At 50.3% G+C, this 19,216-nt stretch overlaps 7 protein-coding genes across 7 annotated transcripts; 6 read left to right on the plus strand and 1 right to left on the minus strand.

Annotated features, from left to right (window-relative positions):
• Positions 1–622: 622 nt before the first annotated feature.
• J4E88_004565 (uncharacterized protein) lies at positions 623–2,176 on the plus strand (the record flags this gene model as incomplete). The annotated part of the gene is made up of 3 exons (XM_049398209.1): positions 623–652; positions 711–1,222; positions 1,270–2,176. The coding sequence occupies 3 exons, from the start codon at positions 623–625 to the stop codon at positions 2,174–2,176; spliced, it is 1,449 nt and encodes a 482-aa protein (XP_049255770.1).
• Positions 2,177–6,218: 4,042 nt separating this feature from the next.
• J4E88_004566 (uncharacterized protein) lies at positions 6,219–7,469 on the plus strand (the record flags this gene model as incomplete). Its single annotated transcript, XM_049398210.1, has 1 exon — positions 6,219–7,469. The coding sequence occupies one exon, from the start codon at positions 6,219–6,221 to the stop codon at positions 7,467–7,469; it is 1,251 nt and encodes a 416-aa protein (XP_049255771.1).
• A 479-nt stretch (positions 7,470–7,948) lies between these two features.
• Positions 7,949–9,124, plus strand: J4E88_004567 (uncharacterized protein; the record flags this gene model as incomplete). Its single annotated transcript, XM_049398211.1, has 1 exon — positions 7,949–9,124. One exon carries the CDS (start codon positions 7,949–7,951, stop codon positions 9,122–9,124), a length of 1,176 nt encoding a protein of 391 aa, XP_049255772.1.
• A 1,043-nt stretch (positions 9,125–10,167) lies between these two features.
• J4E88_004568 (uncharacterized protein) lies at positions 10,168–11,553 on the plus strand (the record flags this gene model as incomplete). Its single annotated transcript, XM_049398212.1, has 4 exons — positions 10,168–10,370; positions 10,452–10,632; positions 10,719–11,131; positions 11,196–11,553. 4 exons carry the CDS (start codon positions 10,168–10,170, stop codon positions 11,551–11,553), a joined length of 1,155 nt encoding a protein of 384 aa, XP_049255773.1.
• Positions 11,554–12,098: 545 nt separating this feature from the next.
• Positions 12,099–12,331, minus strand: J4E88_004569 (uncharacterized protein; the record flags this gene model as incomplete). The annotated part of the gene is made up of 2 exons (XM_049398213.1): positions 12,099–12,212; positions 12,260–12,331. The coding sequence occupies 2 exons, from the start codon at positions 12,329–12,331 to the stop codon at positions 12,099–12,101; spliced, it is 186 nt and encodes a 61-aa protein (XP_049255774.1).
• A 3,544-nt stretch (positions 12,332–15,875) lies between these two features.
• On the plus strand, positions 15,876–17,246 carry J4E88_004570 (uncharacterized protein; the record flags this gene model as incomplete). The annotated part of the gene is made up of 2 exons (XM_049398214.1): positions 15,876–16,094; positions 16,146–17,246. 2 exons carry the CDS (start codon positions 15,876–15,878, stop codon positions 17,244–17,246), a joined length of 1,320 nt encoding a protein of 439 aa, XP_049255775.1.
• Positions 17,247–18,595: 1,349 nt separating this feature from the next.
• J4E88_004571 (uncharacterized protein) lies at positions 18,596–18,965 on the plus strand (the record flags this gene model as incomplete). The annotated part of the gene is made up of 2 exons (XM_049398215.1): positions 18,596–18,752; positions 18,820–18,965. 2 exons carry the CDS (start codon positions 18,596–18,598, stop codon positions 18,963–18,965), a joined length of 303 nt encoding a protein of 100 aa, XP_049255776.1.
• Between the last annotated feature and the right edge of the window lie 251 nt (positions 18,966–19,216).

Raw genomic sequence — 19,216 nt, forward strand, 5'->3', positions numbered from 1 at the left:
GCACGCAAGAGTAGGATGGTAATATCCGTCCAGCTTATCGCCAAATTGCGTTACACAGGACGATGTCGTAAACTCTCGTACATATGGCCTTCGGCAGGCTGGCCGTCCTATCCAATCAACCCCGATCCTGGCTTATCATTCAGGCCAAAGCGACTATACCGCTTTGATCCTGTCTCTTATCAGCCACCAAGACCCTGAGAGTTTACCTCACCCTTTGGTACAAGCGCGACCGTGGCTTACGGGTCCTTGGCCCTTTGAGACATCCAGTCCGGCGCGCTTGATTTCTTCGCATTCCTTCGCGGCACCGAATCTCAGGCCAAATACAGCCACCCAAGCCAGAAGCTCCACATTGTAAGCTCGGCTCCATCACTATGGGATTGGGAACGCCCTGCTTATCGCTGCCAAGACGGGCCATGTTCGACGTTGGGGGCACAGCAGCTTCGCATGTGTGGGCGTCAAAGGCGAGCAGGGGCTCAACGGCGCATCAATCTCGGTCCCTTGAAATTGGCGGAATGGCGTGAAAGAACGGGTGGGAAGATATATCAGCCTGGAGAGCCCCTGCCCATCCCGTCTTTCCTTTTCAGAATACCCCAGAGGTCCCAGTCCTGGTCGATATACCGACATGTCTTCAATCATGGAGCCACCACCCACCGTAAGTATCACCAGCTAGTACGGCAACCTGCCATGCAGCATGAATAACAATCGTGTAGCCCGAGTTCGATCCGGCGAAGCCCAATGGCGGCAACCCAGATGTCGAGAATGTCAACCTTCAGTACACAGGCCTGGAGTTCCACTACATCTATCTCATGATTATGGCCTTCCTTGTGTTCCTCATCATACCTGGAATCGGCTTCCTCTACTCTGGTCTTTCTCGTCGCAAGTCGGCCCTCTCCATGTTATTCCAGTCTTTTGCAGTCATGGGAGTTGTTACCTTCCAGTGGATGTTCTGGGGCTACACGCTCGCGTATTCTCGCACTGCCAGTCCGTTTATTGGCAACATGGATAACTTTGGCCTCAAGAACGTCATGTCTGCGCCATCTCCCGGCTCATCGTTCTTGCCCGAGATCGTCTTTTGCCTGTATCAGATGCTCTTTTGTGCATGCACTGTGCAGCTCGTCGTCGGTGGATCATTTGAACGCGGTCGCATCCTACCTTCAATGGTCTTTGCCTTCTGCTGGGCGACTATCGTGTACTGCCCCATCGCATGCTGGACATGGAACGCGTAAGTCTCGCGATTGTGATCATCGAACTGAGCTAATTGGATCATAGGAACGGATGGTTATTCAACCTTCCTTCACTTGACTTCGCCGGTGGGGGTCCCGTCCACATCGCGTCCGGCTGGTCCGCCCTCGCATACGCTTTCGTCCTCGGCAAGCGTCTACACAAGGGTGACAAGATTCACGGAAAGGCTCACAACCCCACACTGGTCTTCATAGGCACTGTCTTCATCTGGTTTGGGTGGTTCGGCTTCAACGGAGGTAGTGCTCTCAATGGCACAGTCCGCTCTATGCTGGCGGCGTTCAACACCAACACCGCCGCCAGTTTTGGCGTGCTTGGTTGGGTATCGGTTGAGTACGTCCGTACCAAGGGTCACTTTTCCGTCGTCGGTGCTTGCTCTGGAGCCATCGCTGGTCTTGTTGGTATCACTCCCGCTGCAGGTTATGTTTCTGTGTGGATCGCTGCTCTAATCGGCTTTCTCACTGCGGCCGTCTGTTCTCTTTGCCAGAACGTCGACAAGTGGATTAAGATCGACGAGGGCATGGATGTCTTCAAGCTCCACGGAATTGGTGGCATGGTTGGTTCATTCCTCACCGGCATCTTCGGCCAAGCCTGGATCTATGACCTTGACGGCATGGGTCCCTACGACGGCCTCGGTGGCATGGACGGTGTGGGCGTTCAGATCGGTCGCCAATTGGCCGAGATCGTTGCCATCGCCTCCTACTCTTTCGTCGTCTCCTGCATTCTTCTGTACATCCTGAAGTTCATTCCTGGCATGCATCTTCGTGTCACCTCAGAAGCTGAGATGATGGGTCTGGACTACGACCAGTTTGGCGGTGAGCAGATTGGCGACTGGAGTATCATGGACCAGAACCACTACGAGGCGAATGTCAGCAGCTCAAGCAGCCAGAATGTGCCTACATCTGTTCCTGCGGCAGCGGTCGGAAAGCAATCGTAAGAGTTAGTGGTGAGCGCCTAGTACTAGGTGTTGGCGCAGCGCGGGCAGCGCTGCAGTGGCTGTTAAAATTGCATAACAATTCCAAAACGAAGGCTCTTTCACTGGCGATCATCACACGGTGTAGACAGAGACTTTATCAAATCCATAGATTCATTACTCATAGGAATATTAATCATCTTTCATTCCCTAGCCTCAACTATGCGTACTGTACGAGAATCCTTGCGAAGTACAGGGGGAGAAGCTGCGACAACTGCAGAACCTTGTATTGACCCATCTAAAAGCGTAGCTCGTGTTCAGCGGGCTTAGATATGCTAACAACATTTCTCGAAACGGTTCACAAGCGGTAGCTCCCAAATTCATCATGCATCTGTTGTTACGCTAGTCTCGAATAACTCTTTGATGCTGCGTGGTAGCGGCGGTAATCTGGGAGGAAACAGGTCATAAACTGTATCTTCGTCTGATGAATCATCGTCTGACCCAAAGACGGTCTCTCGACGTCTGGCGATAGGTCGGTATCCCGCGAAGGGCGCCCGACTGGGAGGTGAAGTCATTAGAGACATCGACCGTTTATGAGAGGGTCCAAGAGAAGCGCCAAAATTTGGCTGTAACGCACTTCTCAGCGTGTGAGACCCCATAACCTCGGACCTTCCGGTCAAGCTCGTGGTCCCTGGAAGTGGCAGGCGCATCCGATGTCCGCGGCCACATATGAGCGAGTTGATGGAGATAGGAGCCCTTGTTGTTACGGGAGGAGATACCGAGGATGACGACATAGACGTTGAGCAGCTGCGCTTTGATGATGAAGAGCTGAGATCCGTACTTGAGGAAACCTTGATCGGCATTGTGACATGTAGAGACGCATGCTTTGTCGTGTCCAATTTACTGACATTGAAGCATGCATTGCCGGTAGCAATCATATCATCAGAAAGTCTCAGGACCACCAACTGCGCACGTCGCAGCTTTAGAGACTGCGCAACGTCATGTCGAAATGGGAGGAGTTCCTCAGCGCTGAAGTCGCCCGTGTGCCGAGTGAGTCCGGCGAAGAAGTCTATCATGAACTTTTCGATTTTCGTGTGAGTGCCAATGTGGTCCTCCAAATATATGAAGGGTTCGTATTCTAGGGGTATTTGGGCGTGAGCGTTCAGCAGCTCAAGGTAGAATGCGCGATAAGTATCTACAAGCTTGTTTTGTAATCGTACATCGTCGATCATATCTGCGAGGCACCACGCCTTGGCCAGCTTAAGCATCGTGTCACAGCTACCTGTGAGCTGCTTTAGTGGGATATTTGCGCTTGGTCGCAGTCGCCGTATCAGACTGCTGCTGCCCAAGTAGTCCAAGATGATCTCAAAGACATCGGCGTCGGTATTCATAATCCTGCATCCCTGTACGAGACACGCGCGCAGTACTGGGCATGCCTTCAGGGCCGAGCCAGGGATATGGATAAAGCGCGCATAGGGTGGTTTACCCACTCGAACTTCGAAGTCGTTGGTGTTCGGGACTTTAGTGCGCACCTTCGCTGGAGAAGTATAGACAGTGGCTATATCTGCACTTGAGGAGCTTGTAGAGGACCGTCCGTTAGAGTAAGACTGATCACCTAGTGTCGCCTGAAGTGAAGTGAGCATTGTCGAGATACAATCAGGGGTTTTCTGTTCGGGTTGAAAGCGTGGGATAGAGTTGAATATTGAGGCGGGTAGATCGTGCCACCAATCTCTAATGTTTGTCGGAAGCTGGAGAAGTGAATGAGAAAGTGGTGCAGCATTAATACACATGACCTGTATATGAGATCCTATGGGCAGGGCTGTCAATACGACTTGAGAGGTTCAGGATTCGTGGTTCCTCTGGTTCAGTGGTGAACGAACCAAGGTACATGCTTCGTTAAATTATCTACACATTTTGCTTTCTCTCAAGCTGTGTCTGACGTTGGGCGTCGGGAGAAGCTCACAAGTGTTGAACACGTCTCTTCAAGTATAACTCAACATGATGTAAATGAAGCCGCACAGTCTCCGTACTCATAGAAGCCATATAATACGGGTGCCCTGCGGATGTTGCGAACGCCGAGGATGGATTCAAACACCTTGCGTGAGTAGCACCGCAAACTTCATCCGCTGCGTAATGCTAGCACCTGGGTTGGTCGATCGAACGAACATTCGCGAAGAGTCATTGCGCAGCGCGCATGGTGTTGTGGGAGCCACAGTAAAATACTGCTGCGTGGCCTATGAGCAGCTCGAAGTTACCAACAACGACTGCTGGATCCCAATTTGGAAGCTCCTCAGAATGCACGGTCCATTTGCGTTAGTAGATAAGGCGGTGCTACGGATACGCAGATGTGATTGTTATGCGAAGGAGTGCACTCTTGATTTGCAAAGTTCCAGTGCTGATGGAGGCTGATGCCCAGGTGTAGAAGAGGGCAGAGGGAACCGGCACGCCGGGGATCCAGGAGACAGATTTGCCCGGACCATACGCTAGTCGGCCCGATGCCAAATGCAAACCTCGCGTCATCGCCCCTACATCTCAACCACGCGCAACAGTTACTCGCGCCTCATGTTTGCATCCAAGATTGCCGGGTCATCATTGCGGCCCGCGTGCTACGCGTCCCGGTTGCCGGCGGTTTCTACCTTCCGTCCTGCTGTATCACAACTCCGCCACCTTTCCAAAAATCGCGTACTTCGTGACCAGCAAAGGAATCATGCCCAAAAGCCTACACACGAGCAACCATCTGTCTTGGTAGACGTATCACCGCCCATCGATCATACTACCGAAAACGCAACACCTGAAAGTCCTAGGAGGGTTAGATACCTGCGCCCCGCACTATGGGCTCTTTCGGTATCCTGCGGCATATTCTACGGTCTCGCCTATCTAGAGGCCAAGAGGGAGCTCAAAACAAAGTCGGCATCTAGTGGAGGGTGGTTTCAGGCACCGCAATGGAACACAACACAACGCGGACCTCCGACCCCAACTGAAGTCATAACTGGAGCGTGGACCGGTCTCGATCCCATTTCGCGAGTCACGTACGGACTTATCGGGGCCAATAGCGGTATTCATCTCAGCAGCTTTCTCGTGCCTAAAGCCTGGGATGCACTATGGCATACACCTGCTCGCAACGTCAACTACACTCAATTCACATCCATGTTTGTACATGCTGGAGCTTTGCATTTTTTCGTCAACATGTATTTCTTGAACAATTTCATGGCACCAGTCGGATACTCGCGACTGTTCGAGGGTAGCCCATATCATACGTTGTCGTTCTTCCTCTCGGCAGGTGTGCTGTCGGGCTTTGCTCAACACTGGCAGACATGGAGTACCCGCATACCTTTCCATCGACGGCCCATCCCCGAGATCTTCATCAAGTCCGGAGGTGCATCAGGAGCACTTTTTGGAATCTTAGGGGTGTTCTGCATGCAATACCCGAACGCTGGAATAGGGATATTGTTCATTCCAGTACACTTTGATGCGCAATATGTACTGCCTGCGATCCTTCTTTTCGATCTCGTTGGCATCATTCGCGGTTACAGCTTCGTGAACTTTGGCCACGCAGTAAGTTCAACGCGCATGACTCCACGGGACTTACTAACATCATTAGGCTCACTTCGCCGGCGGGATGCTTGGCATAGCATATTCATACTTTGATGGTAAAACAAACCTTTGGAAACCGCTAGTGCGCCACTGGAAACGCCGCCTACAGTCCTAGATGGTTGGGGGATTGAAAATCATGAAGGACGAATCAAACGACCAGTTGGAAAGCTGCAAACTTTCAGACAATGTACAACGGCGTCGAAAGTCCTAACAAGCCACATCCACGATGGACACTCCCCTCAGTACATGCATTAGGACAAAGAACACAAACATTTTCAAACTCCACATCTGTCCAATGGATGTGCAGTCGTATCTACACCGGAAACATCAGACGATGCATTTCTTTCATGTGGTACAAACCGATGATGCTGTGGCCGATAGCTTATAAGAGCAGGAATCTCACAAGCCCATTGTCTTCTCGAAAAAGACATCGCAACCATCAGAGACTCACACGACCATCCGACACCAAAACATGCCTTTCAAGATACCGAATGACGGTGTCACTATTACGGTCAAATCCGGCAACGGGCACCTTGTTCCGATCGAGCTCAATGATCGCGTACTCAGAAACTGTCCGGTAATCAACGCAATGCCCTCGGGTACCATACTACCCAACGTGCAAGTGAAGCCTTTTCAGGTCGTGACGAGTTATCTGGATGGCGACGATCTCCCGGCGGTCTTCGCGAGTCGCGTCGACAGTAGTGCGCCTTTGCTCCTCTTCGCTCAAACGTGGGCGCTCGCGGCGCGACTTGGTCTTCCTATCTTGCAGAATGAGCTCATATCGGTCGTGACCGACGTTCACGCCAGAATCATTAACGGAAGCGGAACAGACTCGCGCTGGCAGCACACTGCCGATGGGTCTCTTGTTGAAGCTTTCCGGCATCTCCGAGAACAGGTCGGGGCGAACAGTCATGCCGAAAAGTTTCTCATATGCTTTGTTGGCCGCACAGCACTGTTCGTCAGCGAACTGGACCAAAATCTCACCCGCGAACATCTGGACCCTGCTACCCGAAAGGAAATATTGGACGAAGCACGATCCTTCGGTCTGGATCCTATCAAACATCAGCCACAAACGTTCCGTATCAACCCCCAACAGCCACCAAAATATCGATCCCTTGAGCAAGACTGTAACGATACAGGTATGGCTGATGGGTTTTGGTCACCCCCCAGGGCGTCACGCTCAATCACCAGGGACGACATGTGGAACATGCCTCCACAACACCGTAAATCTCCGAAACTCATGTACCCGCGGCCACGCAGCCCGCTTTCCAATCGGTTCGACCACGGCTCAGATCCATTGGTATGCACGCAGTCTGGAGACCCCAGTGATCCAGATCCAGGGTACACATCGCAGGCCATCAATTTCGATGATCGCAATCTTCCCACTGGCGCTGGTGTTAACGTGATCCGACTGACCGGTCAAGGCCCAGGCGGCCCACGATCGCTACCCTCCCCAGCCAATTATCATCATGACACCACATTACCCTACATCATCCAAATCACGCAGCACAACGATAACGCTCATGGAAATGGGAACCACACTCACTATGGCGACAAACACACTACGACTGCACATGCTCAGGGTGGTAGCAGTGGACGCTCAAACCGGACTGTACGAGCAGTAGCGGATAGCGGAGAACGGCGCTACAAGCTCATCAGGGAGAGGAAGGGAAAGCAATCCAAATGGTTTTCGCTCTTGGCATACGGCAGCAAGTACTATTAAGAGCAAAGTGCGTGCTGCGAATGCAGTTGGTTTTATTGGTAGACTGTCTGTTCACGTTCGCACATGCCGATGCGTCATTATTAGGCAGCTCCAGAATGAGGTCGCAAATTCATACTGAAACAGGTAGTACAGCATCAAAATGTCACGCGGGCTTGTGATCGAGTCCAAATTTCGTAAACATGATAGTGGGACTACTAATAGTCGAATAGCATCATCTGCCTACACTGACTTTGGTTTCGGGAAGTGACACACGTTAGGAGGTGAGGGTTTTGCTGTCGGTCATTGTGAAGGAAGGAGCATACCCGCGCTCCTTCCTTCATAACGACAGCCGAGAAATTGGACCCACAAGGTAAACATCAACACCACCTAATAGTGAGCGAAATTCGCACCCACACTACGATCACTCGTTTCGATTTCCATGCCCCCTTGCATCGCCACCATAATCATTCCATAGCCAACCCAAGCTCCAACGGCACAAGATGTCAGCAATCCGAGATTGCGTCTTCTTCAAGGAGACACCAAGCTTGTTGGAAGAAGCCACCACGCCCCGAGCACAGGTGATCGCGACATCATTCTACCTCATGCGAGAGTTTACATCGCAGCTGGACGCCCCGCTCACGTCACTCCCTGATAAGGACGACCTGCACGACCTCTTATCCACATACGCATTGCAGCTGTTTAAAGAAACAACCATACCATGGTTGGTGATCCCAGCAGCTCCTGGTCGAGGCCGCGGTGAGATGAGAGAGGCACTGGTTCAAGTGTGTCTGGAGACTCTGATGCTCAGCAAGAGCAAGCCCAAAAAAGAGCAAGGGAAGACAGTGACGGCGCGCATCGTTACAGCGAAGAAAGAAGCCAAGAAAATCGCAGCCCCGGAAATGGAGCCGCAAGGAAGGGTCGACGGGGTCTCAAATCCGCGAAAGCGATCTTGCCGGAGATATGAGGGCTTTGCCTACCGCGGCCATGGCAATGCGACTGGCACTACATCGAAGCGAACCAGGACTGGGGCTTCCGCTCAGCCTCCTTGTGAATCTTCGGCTAAGGATGTGATATCGCTATTGTCAGACAGCGACGATGGTTCCGAACCGATCAAGCCCACGACACGCGGAGGGCGAGCGAACCGCGCATCCAGTTCATACCTGATACGTGCGGATAACGAACTGAATGGTGCAGATGCCGGATCTGATGAAGAGTACTCCCCAGGTCAAAGCGATAAAGAGGCTTCACCACATACCGATAGCGAGGGCGGCATGTCAGCTTTCCCACACCACGAAGCATCAGTTGCAGCGTTTAAGTTTGCCCAATCCATTACGAAGTGGCCTGCCATGGGCCACGTCCCATATATTGCAGGAGGTATTTCTGGGGAGAAAAAGGGTCTACGTGTCTGCAACGACAAAATGTTCTATTCTTGGTACCTGCTCTCCCCAGAGGGCAACCGGGCACCCTGGAACAACGAGACCCACAGTTTCCGCTATGATCTGACAAAGAGTACGTTCAACGGTCACGGCTTCTTGAACTATCTGCGCGACGCGGGCGTATCGGCTCGGCACTTGGTCGCGATGACCTCCTACATCTTAGCAATCTCTGTGGCACAAGAGTCTGAACTACAAACAAAGAAGCGTACGTGCTCTATCCTTCAAGTAGTCATCGTGTAAAAGTTCTTCGGGCTGACGAATACCAGATCTTGCGCTGCGACCCAAAGATGCCCTCAAATTTGTGCGAAAATGCGGCTTCGAGGGAAGTTTCCGCCCCATATACGACAAAGTAATGTCTCAGGACCCAGACTCAGTCGTGTACTTTTGTGCCTCATCGGCTTGCATGCGCACACACGTCTCTCAAGCGTATGTGACTACCGAAGATGTAAGAAGACACATCAAAAGCCACGCTGCCTTCGAAGGTATGTACGTCAAAAACTACTCTGCCTCTGTACGCCGGTGCCATAACCTGGGGTGCAATGCAGTAGTGGATGGGAAATGGAAGAGCTGGGAGGATCACTCGCACGATTGCACAGCACGTCGCGACGACTGATCGAGTTTCACTACACATTCTTTGCAGCTCCAAGTTCTGACGTGAGCATCTTTACTCTCCGAGTGATGTCAGCTGGGGTGGGAATGAATGTACAAGGTTCTCATTGTTAGTTCGCGTGCTGGGCTAATATGGCTACTATGATAGACAGACGATTCAGTGAAATGTCTTGGAGTGGTCCTTCAGATCTGTACGCATCGTGACCATGTCACGGTAACGTGTGTATGTGAATCCCAGAAATTGACCCAACGTTCACCCAACGTTCGCCCAATCTGTAGCACGTTCTCTAATACCCGTAAAATCTCCCCTCAATGCCCCCTCAATAGCCCCCCAATGATCCTCACACTCTGCTAAGCTCCTCTCAGTACATGTTCCCATCTCTGACATATCTTCAATGGCGCAGATGCATATATCTTGCCATTTACACATGCAGAGGTGAGAGAATGCGGCATTTGTTTGGCTAAGCGAGTTTGCCTTTACTACGAGAGATAAGCAGGTACTATGACAGCGCGAATGAGGATACCGTGAGCTGGCATGAGGTTTGTCAAGGTAAGAGCGGCGGCAAAGATATTGGTGTCTATAAACTCTTCGACCGACTTCAACTCCACTTGACTCCACTCACAACAGGCCAACACAGAGCGACCTCATTTGAGCCCTCTCCAACAGTAGCAACATGGCGGCTACCGTCGTGATTGACATACCCGCTGTCATAGAGCTCGAAGCAGTCCCGGATGCGTTGTATGGAGATCTCCCAGAACAACAAGAGAAGGTCACGCCGGCTTCGCCAATGAGCGACTTCCGTACCACAGCTGAGTCAGAGGTCTCAACAAGGATAGCTGCAACCCAGATCGCAAGGGTGTTGCATGCGCAGTATGGGTCAGTAATTCTATTGCGACGTATATCTTGGAGACTCTGAACTGATATCTTGCAAAGATATGTACCTCATGATTTCCGCAGCTTGCTCGCAGGCGGGGTCACCACAGCCGACGACGGAATCACGACTAGATCAACGAAAGGACGCAAGTTCATGGTAGACATCGTTCCCCAGGTTGAGCGCTCCTTGTTCACCGAAAAGTACGGTCCAAAGTCGTTCGTACGGAACTACGTACTAGGGAAGCTATGTACGCTGAACTGCCAGGTATGCTTCATTCATTCGTTCCATGGTCCGCATTTTGCTGACTATTGAAGACTCTTATAACAAATTGGACGCTCTTGGCGGTGAAGTACGCAATCATCGATGACCCTCACGAAACTATGGCCCAGGCCCAAACCCGGCAAGCAAACGCACAGGCGTACACCGATGCCATCACTACGCTCCAGACGAAATGGTACGCTACCTACGAAGACGCACGTACACGGGCAGAGAATGACGAGGAAAAGCTCGTAGGAGACAAGCTTGCGAAGGCTATGCTGTACACGGATCATTACAAGAGGCTCAGAGACAACGTTCCTCAACCTCAGTACTCCGTTCAGGTCGCAACCACAAGTTTCACCACCAGGCAGGCTGTGGATGCCAACATGAACGTTCCGTTGTACTTCCTACCTAAGCGTCAAAGGGTCAGTATTTGGGTGAACAATTTCAACAACGACGTATTTACTACATTCTTCGGATTGTCCCGCGAGATCCTGGACTTACGGTAAGTTAGACCGCAAAACCGATGAAATATCGTCTGAATCGATCGGTACTAATCAAGTGCATAGTCGCCTACGGCAAGAACCCGAATACCGCAGCATGTGGTCTGCCTTCTGGGGCCACATCTGCGATAACTTCCATCGTATGCTTGTGGGCTATGACAACTCAGTCGAGCAATGCCGCATATATGCGTCCGACGTCCGAGTTCGACACAACGCTAAGTTTCCTGAGAATGGTCGCACCAACAAAGCCTACGATCGCGTGCGCAACCTCGCGAAAGATCTAGACAAATGGGGCGACTGGAAGCAAACCCCGATCCTGAACATTGCGGAACGTGGGTTCAAACGAAAGAATCAGGACCCTCACGGCCCCTCTCGCCCCAACCCCAACGATGGCTACGACTTCGCCGACGATCTTCCGGAGTAACTCCGATTCAGCGATCAGACTGATCGGAATCGCTCTTCGTCAGCCTGAGACTGGTAAATGACAGGGCAACTCAGCATTTCCAGCTATGCGAAAGGCATGCCTGGTGAGCAGCAGATCATTTCAGCCATACATGCATATCTACATTTCATCTCATAGTTATGAAACCTAGTAGATGGCAATCTACAAACATTTCTCGTAACGTTCTTCATTGTATATGCACCTTTGACAATGCTTTCCTATCTACGTAACAGACTTCTGAGTGATCGTGCATTCGTTCGTTCGTGAACCCCCTGTCCGGTATTGTTGCGACAGTGACGATGTGCTAAACGCAGGTCGAGCACTAACATTTGAGCGCAGATGACATTCACTGGGTGTCCGCTGGGCGCAAAGCAGTATTGATCGCGCTGTTGAAGGGTCGAAGGTAACAGACCGTATTCTTGTCCTTGTGTTTGGCGAGCGGGTTCTTGACTCCAGCCGGGACGACGAAGCTATTCGATGTTAGCTGTCGTCATTTAAAGCGTACGAACTAGAACGGGAATGCCATACTAGAATGAACCGTAGAGCTGATCCACGTAAGTGATCTTGCAGTCCTTGCTCTTAACAATGCGCATGAGCTCTTCACGCTTTTCCAAAGCCCCGTCATCGTGGTAGCAAACTACCTGCCGACTAATTAACGATAGTTCGGCATACAAGCCCTTGCACGTACCTGTACAAACGTGTATGAACCCTCTTCGCGCTGAGCTAGCATCGTAGCGTCGCTAGCTACGGGAAGTTCCATTCTTGCGGGTGGCATCGCGGGTGGCATCGCGGGTGGCATCGGTCGATATTGTTGGAATATAGGGTGGTTGTTCGTCAGTGTGGATGTGCAGCGGCGGCGAGCAGATTGGGGCAAGATCTGACTCCGAGGGCGTCTTCGAATACAGGGTCCAATCCGTGGAATGTTCTAGGCTAACGATTTTCGGCAATGGCGGACACAAAGAGCAAACAAATATCCGCTACTGGTTGGATTTACTCACCACTCTTGGCGCCTGAGTCTCATACCGCCATCACACAATCTGAAGACTACACTGCCCGGACTGGCTCGACGACCACTGCGAAGATGGCGCCGTTTGACGTACTGGAATACTGCATGATCGACCTCGCCGAGGCGGACCTCCCCCAGAACTCTAGGTGTACGAGATGCAGACTGAGATTCGGCCGGGACGACCACATTGCGAAAGTCTTCTGTGGACACCACTTATGTACAGGATGCCTCGGTATTCAATTCCAACAGGGTCGCGCCCCCGAACGACCTTGTGTCGGAGCAGGTTGCACCTTCAGAATGCGACGTCCTCCTATGGAAGCAAGTTACACGAGAGTGTCAGCGTCTAGACGGCCGGTATCCTGCTCGATCTGTCAAGAAGATTCACGCGGAACGTTTATCGAGCTAGGGTGCGGGCACAAATTCCATGTAGGGTGCATTGCGGACTCAGTCCGGCGCCACCACGTGTAAGGAACCTTTCCTGCGAATTGCTATGAGACATACACTGACCCTATGTAGGGACTTTAGGGAGTCATACCTGCAAACAAACCGACTGCGACATTGGGGTAATTATCCATGCCCTAATTGTCGAGTTGGAATCTCGCACATTAAGTTTCTTGAACTGCTCCGCAAACCACCTCCCGGCGGAATTCACAACACACCTGCTGTGGTTGCAGCAGCCGCGTCTGCACCTACTCTTCCACCTGCGCCAGCTCCTGCCACTGCAACCGTACCCGTACCCGCACCCGCACCCACAGCCATCGAAACGAATGGAGATACCATCATGATTTTTTTTTAGATTTCTAAGGTGTTTGTGTAGTTAAAATGTTGTTCTAAAATAGTAAATAAGTAGCTACTCTCTACTTATTAGTTGCAAAAGTTAAAAAAAGAGAAGTTGTTAACGTAATTTAAATAGTAGTAGGTCTACCCGCTAAGTAACCTACCTAGAGCCTTAGCTCTAGCTACTAAGTAAAACTTAGGTCTCTAAAAATTTACTATAAGTACCTAAAAAACAACACTAATTAGAGCAAGTCTAACAGGCATTGCTAGCCTTTTAGCTAGCAACGTATTATAGTTAAGAAGAAGAGAATATAGTACGTTACTATAGCTAGAGCCTAGAAGGTGTGTATTTCTTCTTAGCTTCTTACTACTTCTTACTTTTAATATAGACTCTTGTACACCTACTACACTATATATAAATAAATTATATATAATATAATAGTTAGCCTATTTAATAATAAGAGAAATAGATTAGATTAGGTGTAGCTTAAGCTAACTAGAACACTATAATAGTTGCTGTAGTAGTAGATTGTAAAGCTAGTGTTTGCTATTATTAAGCAACCTCTAAAAAAGGTAAAGAAGAAGCTTAACGTAATAGTACTAAAGCTAGTTAGTTTACTACTAGAATTTTTAGTTGCGTATAACGTTGCTATTATTTAGTCTTCTATACGTAATATATAGATAGAAGTAGAGCTTAGAAGCTAGTTAAGACTATAGTTAATTAAGTATATTGCTTATATTAATAGCCTAGAGGCGCTTAAGGTGTATTATTTAGGCAACCTTCTTCTATAGGCAAGATACCTAAAGTATAGAGAGACCTAGAAGTAGCTCTATACTAAGTATTAGCAAGTTAAGTAAGTAGTTACAGCGCTTAAGCCTAATAAGAAGTAGAAGAAGTTTATAGCGTGTCTATAGAGATTAGTAAGCTAGGCATAGATATTAGTGTTATTAGCGTCTCTTTACATTAAGCCTTAATTAAAAAATAGATAGTAGGTAAGAGAGAGCTATAACTACAACTCTGCTAGAATAGTAATAAGAATAATAATAGAAGTTATAGTTAGTAGTTAGAAAGGTTAAGTTAGATAGAGTTAAAGGTGTTAGGTAGAATAGGCGCAGAGATTAAGTCTAGAGGTAAAGAGTAGCCTTATTCTTCTAAGTTGCAATAGTGTCTATTTTTATCTAAGTGTATTAGCAACACTATCTACGTACTAGCTATTAAATATAAGCGTAAGCCTAGGTACCTGTGTTAGCAAATTAACTCTTAAAATTATATTATTAAACTATGTTTACATTAAAAAGTTAGTCCTAAAAGCCCGGAGGCGGAGATACCATCATTCGGACGGACGACAGAGATGGCAACCTCACTTCAGATGCCGCCCGAGCCCGTCGAATCGGCGCTGCATATATGTCACTAGATGGCTCCTACGGTACCCTGAAGGCCCGCGCGACGTCCATGTTCAATGGCGTTCCAGCTTCGATCATGATGACACCCAATGCTCTCCGGAGCCGCGATCAGCTTGTCGACCTCCGCTTCCTCCGACTGATATATCGATATGGCCCTCCTGGTCGGGCCACTACAGTCAAGCACACTATGGTCGTGCACCTCGACGACAAGTTTGCGGCTGTAGGACGCACATGGTTGTCGATGCTGTATGGGACGGACGTAAACCCTATTTACATCAGACCGGTGCTGATGAACAACGAGGTCTTGCTCGATTGGACACTTACAGTCCGCCGGCAGGGACTCGCTGACGGTGCAGAGATGCATCACAGCTGCGTTGATTGAGCCCATATGGAACATCCACAAGGAAAAACGAAGCCCCGGTTTTGCTTTTGACAAGTCATCATAGACCGAGTCACGTCTTCGTTGCTGTTTTGCCTTGGAGATGAAGATCTGACGCTCAGCGGCCTCGTAGTAAGAACAGAAAATGCAGAGTTATCAACGAATAAGTGCGTGCAGAAGGGGAAATGAACAAAGAGAGATTCAGGAAGGTGGTTTGGTATGAGGTGAACTGGTGTCTTGTCTAGTGCTAGGGGATTATGTTCCCCCAAGCACCTCTGCAGTAATGAAAATCTTTTCTCTTATCTTATGTTCCAGTGATAAACATTTAGACATTATGGAAGCGAGCATGTAGCTGCGTGCCTTTTGTACATGGTATGATTGGCTGTATCAACTGGATCGACAAGCTTTTAGTGATGCTATTCTTCTTATTGATTTTGGGTGTTTTCAGAGCGTTTGGTGAAGCATAGTGCAGGACTGGGAAATCTCAGTCACACCGGATTACTCAATAGTGGGCATAATCGTTCGCGCTAGTACTCACATTCACGTAGCATTGGCGATCGATGCGAGGTGATTAGCCGAGTACAAACGCTGCGTTCACTATAATCGTCTCTCAACCCAGTTGCTTCAGAACTGTCTTCTTAACCCTCTGGTGAGTATCGACTTCCAGCTCTGACGAGTTGATTGACCTCCGCCGGCAACGCTAACTAGGTAGCCTTGGAAAAATATCTTTTCCACAAGATGAACGCGCCAATATTAGGCCTACCCCAGCATGTTCTGGAAATGGTTGTGGTAGAGTTAGAACAAGAAACGCTGGCGGAAGTAGATCCAGGCCAGGTGGGCCACGGCCCGTTTGACGACTCGCATTGGGCGGACGGAGTTGGCTACACCGAGCTGACAGCTGAATCCCGCAAGGACATCCTGCAAGTTCGTACCGTCGCGCGATGCTTCAGAGATTGTGTAAGTACACACGCATATATCTATCGCGCATGACCTAACATACCTACTTAGGCCTGGTCAAGCCTTGGTCGCGTCCTGGGTGAACGCCACTTCTACCGCACCAAACACAGTATTGCACTGTTAACGCAGATCTCTGCTCACCCGGAATTGCAGAGAAAGATCAAGGTCCTGACGTTCACCGATGTTGGATTCCCTGTCTCACCATTGCCCGTCCTCCAGCAGGCCCTGGCTGGCCTCAGTGACCCTCTTCGCGCACACATCCAGCAGAGCCACCAGACTTGTTACGACTGGCAAGCTGGTCCCGGTCGCAGTCTGACGAGTCTTCTTGCAGCTATCTTCCACCAATTCTCAGCATTAAAAGGAATTTGCATAAAGGATGACTTCCCCGCAGAGCACATCCCAGGTTGGTTGACAGCCATCGATATCGCTGCTATTGATGCTATCGTTCCCGGAGAGAAGCGCCATCACATTTACACGAAGCTAGCTGCGTCTCACCTAGTCGCAGATATCACGGGCGCAATGACACGGGCCGGTCGAGAGCTGACAGACCTACGAGTCGCAAGCGTTGTTGTGCCGGCCCTACTGGTCAACCTTGCAACAAACTTGAGAGTACTAAGACTCATGCTTCCATTCGGTTGGAATGAGGGCGCAATGTCACATCTTGTGACCAACCTTGGGCGTATACCGCTACTTAAGGAGTTGAGTCTGGCCAAGCCCTACGATCTCTTGAGCACTAAAATTCGGCATCTCAGTGAGAAGTCCGACTGCGAGAAGGAACTGGAAAAGAGTAGTGAACTCTTGAGCCAGCTCCGCAAGACGCGCCTTGAGAGACTGGAACTCAAGCGCTATTGGATTCTTGACGCAGATGCTTTGGTTGATTTCATGAGTCAAATGGCAACAACCTTGACCGATGTTCACCTCATACGCCCGTTTCTGTTCGAAGGTCGATGCCACACCAAGCTCGTTACAGACATTGGCAATCTGCATCTTCCTCAAATGAGGGTTCTACGGATTACATGCCCTTCCGAACTCACCCACTCTGATCACGCCGTCCCACTTCCCTCCGACCATCAGAGGCGTATTGTGTACAGAGTCGAACGGATAAGGGTCCCACAGCCACAAGGATTCGCGTTTTGTTTCCAGTCTTGCTAGGCGAGCAAGTGTATCGAGATCTGGTCTATGGTCACTCGATGACGAAACGAGGCCTAATTCCTCGATGGATGTCATTCTCAACAGCGAAGGTGGATTTTCACGTACCATAAGGTTAGGACCGCGCCATTAGGCTACCAGCAAGTTGGCCAATGAGCTGCAACATGCTATCACGAGGAGTAAGAGGCATGCCATAGGGCAACGATGGATGTATTTATATATGTATATTTCAGGATAAAAATGCAACATCCAGCCCCAACTCAGCCAGCGCATCCAGCACCTCCCAAAGAAGAGCACTTACCTCCATCGCCAAAGCCGGTCCCAGAGGCTGACCAACATGGGTATTACACCTTCGGCGAGGAGATTAGTCTGAAATGTGAGGGTGGCAAAATCGTAGTCAAGGGCCACAAGTACTAGATTTGTGCCGGGCGAGAGAACTGAAGCAAATGGCACTCACCTTTTACCATCAAATTGTTGGCATAACACTATACCTGGAGCTGCTAACCATGTACTTGTCTCATGACGTCCATCATGTTTGTGTTGTGTGTTTCGACAACCGCCTTAATGTTAATAGGTGGCGGCGAGACCGTTAATGATTCGAAGAAGCTTGAAGCATCCGCTTGCAAAGTTGATCAAGTTCGCCTGTTGTGATGTTGACCTTGAGGCGAGGATAATGGATCAAGTATCCAAGTCGACAGAGCAGCGTGTGTAATCTGCGATACCAGACGCGCGAGTGCACTTGCATCACGGGCAGAGAGAAATAGCCCCCAGATGCTCTTCAAGACCTCTGGAGACAAAGTCAAGACTCTACTGGCAGAGTTGGTCGCTTCGGCCGACGTGCACAAGGACGCCGCAGATGAAGCCCGCCTGAATAGGTGGAGCATGAGAACTCCAGGGGTGCGGCGAGACGAAGTTCGTGATGCCGCATGATCGATCGGGCAGAGACAGTCGGAAAAGTGGTGATGTTCGCCGCTGGAAGGCCTCGAGGCTGGCTGTGTGGCTGAGGCCAACGCGCCACTCACGCGTCTTTCGAATCTTTTCTTTGCTTGTTTGGTGGGCGACGAGAATGCGCAGAATAAGCACGGGTACAGACGCGCTGCGTGTGTTAAGAATAGTGATATACCTCCTCTCCTGCGGGATGATGCATGTGTACCTTGGAAGAGTGTCGCGTGACAGTGGGATTTCCAGTGACGTAGGTCCGTGCGGACATCAAACAGCTGAAGCTCCGCCCCGCCGCTTTCATATACAAGGCAGCAGCCGTCAACAACGCAACACTCGCCTTCTCTCTCTCACTGCACCCATTCACGCTTCATATTGTCCACCCCAGCCTTACATCATCCATCACCGCCATCATGATGAACTTTGTGCTCTCCCTGCTCCTCCAGCTGTCCATGTTCATGCTCGCCGAGGCAGCTCCCATTACGGCGCAGTCAGCCAAGCCCTGGCAAGCTGGCACCGGTGGCGGCATCATTGGATTCATCGTCCTCGTCCTCGACATTATCGCGTGGAGTAAGTCCCCGCAACGCCCTTGACAGCACGGTTGTCGCGCATCGAACAAAGCTAACATGTGCTGTAGTCGAGATCTTCAAGTCCAACCGTCCCGTGCCGAACAAAGTGCTCTGGGCCCTCGTCGTCTTCCTCTTTCCCGTCGTCGGCATGATCATCTACTATCTCTTCTCCAACCGCCAAGCCCACAACACCTACGAGCCCATCCCGGCATAGACGAGCCAGATAGGCTACGCGCACACAAGGCTTCACGCACCACCGCGCACCCGTACACGCTTACGCGTCTGTTGGGACGAGCGCATGTGCCGTCGCGAGGGCAGATCGGAAGAGAATGGCTACCAAGACATCCTACATGTGGGGATCGGCTGTCACTGATGATGTATAGGTTTTCATTACGGTAATCTGGCGTAACGGGTTCAATGTTTCATACCCTCTGACATGACAATCAATTCAATCTATGACCACCT

The sequence above is a fragment of the Alternaria novae-zelandiae genome, assembly GCF_023758075.1.
Source record: "Alternaria novae-zelandiae strain BMP 2774 chromosome Unknown scaffold_8, whole genome shotgun sequence".
Classification (NCBI taxonomy): Eukaryota; Fungi; Ascomycota; class Dothideomycetes; order Pleosporales; family Pleosporaceae; genus Alternaria; species Alternaria novae-zelandiae.